This window comes from Microtus ochrogaster, unplaced genomic scaffold (genome assembly GCF_000317375.1).
Source record: "Microtus ochrogaster isolate Prairie Vole_2 unplaced genomic scaffold, MicOch1.0 UNK62, whole genome shotgun sequence".
In the NCBI taxonomy this organism is placed as follows: domain Eukaryota; kingdom Metazoa; phylum Chordata; class Mammalia; order Rodentia; family Cricetidae; genus Microtus; species Microtus ochrogaster.
In genome coordinates, this window is record NW_004949160.1 from 1,287,114 (window position 1) to 1,299,160 (window position 12,047).

At 37.7% G+C, this 12,047-nt stretch overlaps 1 protein-coding gene across 1 annotated transcript in view; it reads right to left on the minus strand.

The window, feature by feature from the left end:
* Positions 1-12,047, minus strand: part of Exoc6b (exocyst complex component 6B) — a 500,761-nt gene that overhangs the window by 239,882 nt on the left and 248,832 nt on the right. The window contains exons 15-16 of the mRNA XM_005369834.2: positions 9,766-9,875; positions 5,752-5,863 (exon numbers count right to left, since the gene is read on the minus strand). Of these exons, the coding sequence (XP_005369891.1) occupies positions 5,752-5,863; positions 9,766-9,875 (222 nt within the window). The remainder of the gene's footprint in view (positions 1-5,751; positions 5,864-9,765; positions 9,876-12,047) is intronic.

A 12,047-nucleotide genomic window follows, 5' to 3' on the forward strand; every position in this document is an offset into this window, starting at 1 on the left:
GGACTTTGGACTTTCCACAGGGCAGGGAACCCTGACTGCTCTTCAGACTGGAAATGGAGGGGGAGAGGAGGGGGGAGGGGGAGAGAAGTGGGGGGAGGAGGAGAGGAGTGGGAAGTTGGGAGGAGGCGGAAATTTTTTTCAATAAAAAAAATTAAAAAGTACGAGTATAGCATGAATAATAAAAACCCAGAGACAGATATTGGTGTTCAATTAGAAAACCAGAAAAGCAAAGCAGTCAAACCACTAGAGAAGTCTTACCTCTACCAAGGCTGGGTGACTGCAAACTAAGCAGCCTAAACCTTTCTCTCCTCTCATTTCATATTACCTCCAGGGATGTGATTAAAGGTGTGAGCCACCATCACCTGGATCTGTTTCTGCGTTGATCTTGTGTAGCCCATGGAGGCCTTGAACTCACAGAGATTCATCTGCCTCTGTCTCCCAGATCCTGGGATTTAAGGTGTGTGTCACCATTGTCTGACCTCTAGTGGCCTTAGCTTTGCCTCTGGTCTTCAGGCAAGATTTATTTATCAAAATACATAATATACCATGCATAAGAGGGATCACTGAATGATGTTGTGGAATATAAAACAAACTATGAGTGGATCTATAATCAGAAAGTGCACGCTCACCTCCTTTGTAACAGGCATTCCTGGGCCAAAGTATATAGTACATTATTCTCAGGACACGTAAGCTAGCTTCTACCAATAACTCTTTAGTAATGAAAAGAACAAAACCTTCTACTTACTTCTACTGCCTGAAAAACTCGGGCAAGCAGCTACTTGTGAGGCACTAGCAGAGGACAAGAGGTGCCAGGATGCAGCTAGGAGATTCTCTCATATGAGAAGATGACTGTCACCAAGACTAACTTTTTCTATTACTCCTCACAAGTCACCAGACAGTGAAAATCTGTCTGGAAACTCTTGCCAATCATCAAAGCATAATTCAGAGATGGCATTTTAGATATAAAGCTACTGTCCTGTCTCTTATAAATTATCCCCAAATCCAGCATTACTCTGGAAGAAAAGCACACCCCTTAAAATGAGCAATTCATTACAGTCTGTTGAATCTATTTCTCTTTCAAAGGACAAAAATCACACTTAGATCATCTAAATCAAATTACTTTTTTTAAAAGTTTAAATTGGTTGAGTTTCACACAATTATATAATAAATCTTAGGCATTTCACCCCTTCAATTCTCATTATCTCCTCTGTAACTAGATCCCTCCTACTTCCATGTCTTCTGTCTGTGTGTGACCTGCTGAGTTTAATTAGTTTCTTGCCCAGTTAAGGTAATTTACTGGAGCAAGGACAACTTATTGGTAGCTACATCACTGAAGAAGATGGTACCCCCTCCCCCGAAAACTACTAGGTTTCAAACAGTCCCCCAGAAAGGAGGAAAGGGATTAAAGGTATAGATAGTGGCAAGGTTGCCTTGATGTAAGCATCAGAAATGGAAAGGAATTAAATTGGAGAATTAGAGATTTCCATTTTAAAATCAGTATTACCTATAAGGAACACATTCTGTCTATCAAAAGAAATTCTAATAATAAGAGGAAACGTCATGCTACAGAAATTTTAAAAAAAAACAGTGGCAGTCAAAGAGAAAATTGTTCTGTTTTGCAGGATTTTGGCAGTTTAAAAAAAAAAGAAAAAGGAGGCGGCTATGCTGGGTACAGTAGTAATTTATCATGACTTTAAAAAGATCTGTCAACACAAGAGATCACCATGAATTGCATCAGCGGGCTGTCAGTCACCCCTTATGTTTCACTGCCAACCACAGAATAGACTATTAAAACATTCCAGGATTATAACACATGCATGTCATTTTCAGAGGGAACTGTCTGTTAGTAAGGTCTAATGATCTTCAATCCTGAATGACAGCTTCCGAAATGCTTGCAAAGGAGAGGCTTTGGAGGCTAACTTTGCACTGAAGGATGTAATGAAGTGTCCTGAGGTCAGACTATCATCAAAGTCTGAGCACCTTCCATGGTACCATTAAACCCAACTCATATTTCAAACTATCCTTGACATTGTTTCAAGAACACGCAATTACCAACAGACTGCATATTAATTATCTCTCATATAAAGTCCTATGAAAACAGCCAAGCAAAGAAAAAATTATAGTGTAAACAGCAACTAATAAATAAAGGACAGAAATCACTTTATTAAGAATCCATCAGGAGGCTGAAGCACGAAAATTGAGTTTGAGCTCAGCCTGGGCTACAACCAGGCCCTGTCTCAAAAAACAAACAAAGAAACAAAAACAAACAAACAAACAAAACTTCACACAAGGAAAATAAACAAAATCCCATTAGAAACAAAAAGTTTTTCCATCTGTCCTTGTTGGTATGAAAGTAAATGTGAGAGAGCCTCAGCACAGGATGCCCTGTGGGGACCACAGTCCGAGAGCTGCAGCACAGTTTGCCCTTGGGGAATCACTGTACCAGCTCTTCCTCTAAATCTCTAAGGGACCCAAGGCACTATAGCAGGTATTCTATTCTGGACAACTGCAGAAAAGAAATGTGGCCATCACTTAAATAGTGATGTAAATATGTACCTAGCGGGGTTTAGTTCTCAACTATAAATTATTTATGTATCTATTTCTCTTAGATCTGCTTTTATCTTGTTTTCAGAAGCAGAAAATTTGCCATGCCAAAACTTCCAGAAATTGAGCCAAAGCAATAAGGTGAGAAGTGGCATACTTTTAATGATTCCCAGCTGCTAAATCCGCAAGGAGCAAAAACTAAACAGCAATCAAACACTGGTCTCATTCACAAGAATGAATTAACCTAGGACTGTAAGAGACTTTCTCTCACTCTCATCCCAGAAGGGCTCAAAAAGATTTAGCCACCATTCAATTTATGCATCTTCAGGACCTAAACAATGGAATTACCAAAATAAATAAACTCCTAATTCCAACTTCCAAGGTTCCATTCAAGTTTTTGACTTAAAAGTATCTTAATGTAACTAACATGTGCCCTGCCACTGCTTTTGGGAGCAGGGGTGGGAGGTATATGGTGTGTGAGAGACATAACAGGTCACAGCTCTGATCATTTGTCTAAATCACAACAAAATAAAAGCAGCAGCTGTTGCTTCAGGTCTGCTGGGGGCTAATATCACAACTCTGAGTCTAGATGTTAGCTATGACCTACAAGCACACCTCTGGGTCTACTTCCTTACATTATCGTCATTTCTGCCAGTTACTGTATTTTAAGTTAATTTACTGTGAAATGTGCCCATTGCGAAAGGAAGATACTCTAAAGGGTACACTCATACCTTGCTTTCAGCTATCAGACTACTGTGATAATGGGACTTAAAACACTAGAACTTCCCCCCAGTAACTACGGTCTTGGGAAGGAAAAGGCTGGTGCCAGCCAGAGGGGGACCTTGTCTCCTACAAAGAAACTTCATGTAATTTGACCACTTCAGACTTCTTGCAGGAGAGACTGGAACTCAGACAATAGTGGGTCCATGTGGAACAGGACGATATCTTGACCAGGACTACTTAGGTATGCATAACCCTCATGGCAGGGTCCTGAAGATGAACCTGGAGGGCACTGGATCTATTTGCTCCTCTTTCCAATGTGAACACTGAATCAATTTCCTTTCTCTGCTTTTCACTATTACTTGTCCCTGTGACTGATTCAATGAGTATGCCTAGCTGAGCCTCACTTGCTAAGCCTGCCAGAACCAGACTTTTATTCTAGTGGTTCCAGTTTCAGAAAAAGAAAAGAACAAACCTTATTTTACTGTTTCTTTGAGAAGAAAATCCTTTTCAAATGTTATCTGAACTAATTACTAATACGGAGCTTAAAATTAGTTATGTTCATTGTTTTTTTAGCTCAAAATAGATATTAACATCAATATAGATACAAAAATACATTGAATACATTCCAAAAAATAAGAAGTAAAGAATCAGGTACAGTCTGTACTCAGTTCCTGAGAATACATCTTGATATAGACACATTTGATATAGAAATCTTGTTCTAAACTTTTGGTTTCTCCTAATTTTAAAAAAATACATTCTATACTAGGCCTGATACTGTATGCATGCCCAGAAAATATAGTAATAACAATCAGTGTGTACTGGTATTCTCTATGGTCCAAATACCATTCTAAATACTTAGCATGTTCACTTAATGTTCAAATAATCCAGTGAAAAGTGATGCCATTGTACCCATTTACACATAAAGCTCAGTCATTTCCCAAGAACACACTACTGAACAAAGGGGCAGCACTGGGAGCCAGTAAATCTGTGTAAAGGCAGACATGCACAGTCATCAACTGCTTTTTCTACAGACCTGGAAGAAGCAGTTTATGAACAGATGCACCTCAAGTAGATGTCATTCAGGTTTAGACAGCTAATTCTAGCTCCTAGAAGGTAGTATGAAACAAGTGGAAGAAAAGGAGCCATGAAAGCAGCAAGGCCAGGAGGAAAGCGAACAGAGACAGAACATAGAGAGAGAGAAGCAGTATTGTGTAGCCCCAAAGCAAAATAAGGCAGATTGACAGGTATAGCTTATATGGAGTTTTAAACTCTGAATGACCTGACATGCTGGGGAGGGTGATAAAGTAGTTATTTTCAACACTTTTCCTTTACTTGAGTATTCTGTAACACCAAACTATTTCTAACCAAAATGATAAGATCTTTACCTCTGTTGGCACGAAATAATTAAATTAGTTGATTCTGGGAGAAGAATAATCATGAAGATAGAGCTGACAAAGTATAAACTTTCTTTCCCAGTTGAGATTCAAAAAGGAAAAAATACAATCCAATGACAGTGAAAGAGTTTCTGACCCTTCCTTCCACTCTTCCTTGTTTCTAGGCTCTCTGGGTAAGAAAAAAAATCTACATCATTTTCAGATACAGAAAGTTAATCCATAACAATTCTATTCCAAGCAATAGAAAACAAGTGCAGGAGAATAAGGAGAAGATCCTAAATTATGGCTACATGAACTTCTAACTTTTAAAAACTGTTGTAACATAGCTTTATCACAGCCAGTGTTATATAGTATGGTGTTCTTTATCTCAACATAGAGAAAGAAAGTCTCCATGACAGTGCTCATCTGGTTTGCAGTTGTCATTGGCTTTGGTTAGTATAACATACATACATACATACATACATACATACATACATACATACTTACTTACTTACATACATGCATTATCGTTAACCATTTTCTGAATTTCATCATCATTCTTGACACTATGCAGTTAGAAATGTTCATTATTTCTAGAGGAACTGATACTGAATCTGTACCAGATCTGTAAGAAAGAGATGGCCTTTCCCTCATGAAGAAAAAATTTCCTCCTAACCTAAGCTCTCATGTTGGGCACAGTACCTTCAGTGAATGGCAATGTAAGTGTAACCATAAAATCCTAAATTTCCAAAGGAAAGGAAATCTCATAACTTTCTAGTTTTAGGACTAGATATCAGCAAGTCAAACCTTCAGTTTATACTTTATCACAAGCAAGTGAAAGGACCTTTTCCCCTTTATGAGGAGAGGTGGTAAACCATTACTTTCTCTCTCAGGGTTCAATCACAAACCACCAGGCTTTTGTTCAACAGGTAACATGGTGATAGAGCAATTACCAATCATATCCAGAAGACATCGAAAACAATAAAAGTCAAGTAAGTCTAACATAAACCAAGAAACCCAAGTGCTAATATCCCTGGCATCAATAATAGATATAGGCAAAGTGCATGGACAGGGCATCTGGCATGGTCATCTTTACTCAGAGCTACTTTACCTCAGTAAGGCCAATGTTCTTTCTCTTAATGACATTCTGCAGAGAGTTGCTCAGAGTCCTGGTCAGTAACAGGTTTGTGGACTTACGGATCATGTCATCAACTTCAGTGGCGCTGAAATGTAAAGGATAAACCCAGTTGCATCCTAGGTGACTAGATTTGGGAAATGGGCAAGTGCAGCAGTTCTTGCAGTAGAAACAGCTGTAGCTGGATTAGCAGAAACAGAAGCATCAGCAGTGGTAAAGGGAGGAGCAAACTGCTAATGTGTACTGTGTGCCAGAAAGTATCCCAAGTACATTAACAAATATCTGCAAAACTCTGCCTTGAATAATTTTCAAAGTGAAGGCTAACTTGCACAGATTCAAAAAAAGAGTCATTCTGAAGCCATGGAACTTCACTTTGGATTTTATACTTCCAGCATCAGTTATAACATTATGCATATAAGAAAGACACACACACACACACACACACACACACACACACACACACACACACACACACACACACGACAGAGTTAAAACTAAAAAAAATAATTAGCTTACATCTTCTTTAACTCTGTTCATCATCTTCATCACTTAAAACTACCCTTTTTTAATCTCCTTTTATAAGTTATAATACACACATGTGTATTTGTTTACAAACATGAATGTAACATTACAGGCTAGAATCTGTATATGAAGGAAAACAAACACAGATTTTTTTTCTGAGATTGAATGACCTCACTTAAACAGTGTAAATAGACCCATTTTCCTGTAATTCAATGATTTTATTTTCTTTTAGGAGTGAACAGCATTCTATTTTATATGTGCCAGATTTTTATTATCAACTCAATTGTTAGGTGACTTTTAGGGTGATTCTATTTCCTTGCTATAGTGAATAGAGCAGCAATGCACATGGATGTACAAATATCTCTGTAGTAGGATGTGGAGTTCTCTTGATATAAATAACACAGGGTGGTTCTATCCTTAATTTTTTGAGATACCTCTAGACTGACTTTCATAACCCCACCAGCCATGAATAAGGGTTCCTCTTCTCCATAACCTCTCCAACATTTGCTGTTGGATTTCTTGATGACAGCTGTTGAGACCGAGGTAAGGTGGAATGATAATTTCAATATTCTATTAAAATACTTTTTCTCTGCGTGACCTCAGAGATACACAGCAATTAAGTACTTACCCAGACAACAGAGCCTCCACACTCTTTATTTTTTTAAGGTTAGAAAGACAAAACACCCCAAAATTCTTTACAAAGATTTACTTTCACAGTGTTCAGAAAAATAAAAATCTATGTGTGTATTGTACTTTTAATGAAATGTTGGAATATCACTTTATTAGAGGAGCCCCTGCTACTGATAAGAACTTTCAAAATAGCTGCATGGCCTCAGAATTTATGGATAAAACAACTTTTCATAATATGTAATAATTTCTGTCTGACGGAAGGGAAATGTTCATACAAAAAATTAATGATTATTTTTAAAGCTGCATAAGAAATCTCCATCAAACACTTCTCTGACTTGGTGACCTTTGTTTGAGAGTACTGTTTCCCATGTTTCCCACTTGACACACTAAGTCTATTCTGAGACAGTTCTGAACTGAAGAAATGATCTCTGATCCCACTAACAAAGTAAATATATTCTAAGCTGAAAGGCAAATGTCAGCACAGTGTTAGAAAGAAAGCGCAAAATTCCTTCAAGTTGAGGAAATATTTCATTTAAATTGTCAATGTAAACCTCATCATATGAAGTTTTGGATAAAAAACAAAAATACAGATCAACTCTCAAAAAAAAAAAACAAAGAAAAAAGAGGAGAAAAACACTCTAATATAACATTAAGAAAACAGTAAACAGTTTCATTCAAAAACTTAGAATTCAAATAAGAAGAAAAATATCTAAATAATTTATACACATCCCAATATTATATTTCCCCAAAAGAGTAAGTGACAATAGGCCATTTTGTAACTGACTTGAAATAATTTCCTGTCAAAAACTTATCTGTGCTTTCATTTCAAAAATTGAGAGATGTATATCTCCAAGTTGCAAATTTTGTTGATATCTTACAATGGAATTTATTATGAAAAGAATATGTGTCGTTAGAATCTGGTGTTTTTAATGCTTTGTTCAATACAAAGATGAAGCTGATTTATTACACACTTCAAATCACAACAGTTCCTATTAAATTTTCTCATTAACACTACCAATTTTCTCTTTGTTTCTGTGTGGTCTCTCTCCATTTAATTCACACAGCAAATCTGATGGCAAAAATTGAAGGCTGAACCCCACACTCAGGCTTTCTAAAAGAATTACTTCATTTATAACAAAAAAAAATGATTCTTACCCTAGAGGACTTAATTTTCTGTTTCCCAGAAGTAAAACTTCAAATACTTGAAATCGTTGCTTACATAGAGTCTGAGGAACAGGTACATGTATATGGAATAGATCTATGGTTCTCAGCCTATGGGTTGCGACGCCTTATGGTCAAATGACCCTTTCATGGGGGTCGCATATCACATATCCTGAATATCACTTGTTCATATTATGATTCATAAAAGTAGCAAAATTATATTTATTAAGTAAAAATAAAAATGATTTTATGTTTGGGGTTGCCACAACATGAGAGACTATATTAAAGGGCTGCAGCATTAAGAAGGCTGAGAATCACTGCTATTTATCATTTCCAATATCAGTTACCAATTCTAAAAATAGAATTCCCAGTAATCAAACACTGATTTCCCAATGCAAGACACAAACTCAGAGTGTCAAAAACCTTTTCCCTTTTATGCCTTCAGAGATGGTAAATCCTTTGCCTTTTGTCGCTCCTCTTTTGAACCAATAAATACAGCTTCTACATCTCTAAAAAAAAAAACCATACATAATGAGATCTTAGAGATTGACCTCTGATGTGAGGTTATCCAATCACTAGGGTGTATTGTAGAGCTACAACCATAGGATGGAAGCCATGGAGAAAAAAGAGTCTTGGTATTTACCTTTCAAAAGTAATCTGGTTTGAAAAGGAGGCTTCTCTATAAAATTCATCTTGGTTGTGGATGGGAAAATTGTACAATCCCCAAGGTTTTTTTTTTCATTAAGAACAATAATTAAAAGAGCTTTTTATACTACCCAGGAGGCTGATGCAGGAAGACAGCAAATTCAAGGCCTGTGTGGACTACAGATGAGAATCAAGGTTGTGTTGAGCAACTTAGCAAGATCTTGCCTTAGCATCTTAAAGAAACAAAGGCTGGAGACTTGCTCATTGGTAGAGAACTTGTCTAGCATACTAGAAGACCTATGTTCAACCCAAACTAGTAGAACAGTTAATAAAAAAAGTGACTCAACCCAATTACGAATTGAATTATACTATTTTCAGAAAAGCTTGACAAAAAATATGTTCTGTTCATTCACTCTTTTTTTTCAATTTACCAAGCGTAGGTACAGATGTAGTGCTGAGCCTTTGCGGGCACTACTGCTCTGAGCAGGGTGGCTGCTGTGCTTATCTTGAGTTACTGCAGCAGTTACTATTAGCATTTAGGTCCTCAGGTAAGTAAAATCCTCCTTGGAGATAAAGGCCTTCTTTGAGCTTCTTAATGTCTTTACTACTAAACAGCACCTAACTAGATATTTGCCAAAAGATATACAGACTAAACCAATAAATGAGCAAAGAAACAAAGAAGCCTGTGGTTAAGATAGACACACTAGAAGAGCAATAATACTGTTTTCAAAGACTGTGTTATTGCTCCATTCTCACTATAAAATTTTATCTAGTAGAATGGTAGAGTAGGTTAAATGATAATTTCTAGTATTTTTTCACTGGTATTGTTTAAAATGCAAAATATATCTTTTTACAACATTCAAAAGCTATTCCTGTCCACCATACTATAAAAAGCAGTATCCTACGGTGAAAAGCCTATACTAAGGCTTCCAAACTCATAGCTAAAGAAATAGAAAACATTTTACATGGTATATATTTTAGAGAAAGTAATGAATTTAGCACTGGACTGATTCCCAGTGTCATCTGTTATACCTTAGATGAAGATCTTCTGAAAACTTCAGGCAGGCGTAGATAAATTCTTTAATCTGGTTGTAAACTTTTGGCACAAATTCAGAGAAAGGAAACTTTTTGGGAAATGGCTGCTGTAAATGTAAGAATTAATGAGAGAAAGTCACTAAATCTATTGAAGACACTTGAAAATTACTTAAAATGAAAAAAACCAACTTTTTCCTACTTTGTGAAGTATAGATCTAACAGTATCAAATGTTAAAAGAAAACTCTAAGAGATTTCTAATACTTCAAAGAATAAGACTAGTGTGCGAACTAGTTTTTAATGTCAATTTGACACAAACAAGTGAATGTGGAAGAAAGAATCTTAATCAAGAAAATGCCTCCATAGGATTGGGCGGCAGGCAAGTCTGTGGGGCATTTTATTTTTTAATTATTTCTATTTATTTATCATTTTAGTTTATGTACATGTGTGTTTCACCAGCATGTATACATGCACACCTCGTATATTCAGTGCCTGAGGAGGCTATAAGAGGGTGTCAGAAACCGTCAGGTATGTGTTTAGAACTGAACTTGGGTCCTCTGCAAGAGTGGCCACAGTGCTTTTAAGCACTGAGCAATCTTCCTAGCTCTAAAGAATTTCTTGGTTCATGGTTGTGGTGGAAAGGCCCAGCTCACTGTGGAAAGGTAGTCCTGGGTGTAGAAGAACACAAGCTAAGCAAGCTATAAGCAAGCAAGCCATTAAGCAGCATCCTCTACAGTATCTGCTTCAATTCCAGGTTCCAGGTTCTTGCCAGGAGCTCCTTTACTGACCTCTCTAGAGGATGCACTGAGACCTGAGAGCTATAAGCTAGAATAAATCTTTCCTCTTCCAAATTGCTTTTGGTCATAGTGTTTCACCACAGCATAGAAATCCTACATCAAAAACTATTACCGGGTTATGGGATAAGTCTGTGGCAGAGCTGAACACGTTATTAAGAGAACTGTGGAATTACTCTGAAACTTTGGACTAGAAAAGTTCATTGAGTATTTGAGGCTTAATGAGCTATTGTGGGACTTAGTAGTTAAGAATGTTGAAAGTCAACCTCCTTGGCGATCAGGGAAATGCAAATTAAAACAACTTTGAGATACCATCTTACACCTGTCAGAATGGCTAAAATCGCCAGGCGATGGTGGCACACGCCTTTAATCCCAGCACTCGGGAGGCAGAGGCAGGCGGATCTCTGTGAGTTCGGGACTAGCCTGGTCTACAGCGCTAGTTCCAGGACAGGCTCCAAAGCCACAGAGAAACCCTGTCTCGAAAAAACAAAAAAACAAACAAACAAAAAAGAACAGAATGGCTAAAATCAAAAACACCAATGATAGCCTTTGCTGAAGAGGTTGTGGAGTAAGGGGCACACTCATCCATTGCTGGTGGGAATGCAAACTTGTGCAACCACTTTGGAAATCAGTGTGGCAATTTCTCAGGAAATTCGGGATCAACCTACCCCAAGATCCAGTAATACCACTCTTGGGAATATACCCAAGAGATACCCTATCATACGACAAAAGCATTTGTTCAACTATGTTCATAGCAGCATTATTTGTAATAGCCAGAACCTGGAAAAAACCTAGATGTCCTTCAATGGAAGAATGGATGAAGAAAGTGTGGAATATATACATATTAGAGTACTACTCAGCAGCAAAAAACAATGACTTCGCGAATTTTGCATGCAAATGGATAGAAATAGAAAACACTATCCGGAGTAAGGTATCCCAGACCCAAAAAGATGAACATGGGATGTACTCACTCATATAATTGGTTTCTAGCCATAAATAAAGGACATTGAGCATATAATTTGTGATCCTAGAGAAGCTAAATAAGAAGGTGAACCCAAAGAAAAAAATATAGTCATCCGCCTGGATATGGGAAGTAGACAGATTCCGGGCAAAAAGTGGGAACTTGGGGGTGAGGTGGCATGGGGCTAAGGGAAATTGGGGTGAGAAACGTGAGAAGGGGAGGATTGAGGGAGCTTGGGGGAATGGGATGGTGGGGATAAAGGAAGGGTGGACATGGGAGCAGAGAAATATATATCCTAATTAAGGGAGCCATCTTAGGGTTGGCAAGAGACTTGACTCTAGAGGGGCTCGCAGGTGTCCGGGGAGATGTCCCCAGATATTACCTTGGGCAACTGAGGATAGGGAACCTGAAATGACCCTATCCTATGGCCATACTGATGAATATCTTGCATATCACCTTAGAACCTTCATCTGGCGATGGATCGAGATAGAGACAGAGACCCAAATTGGAGCACCGGACTGAGCTC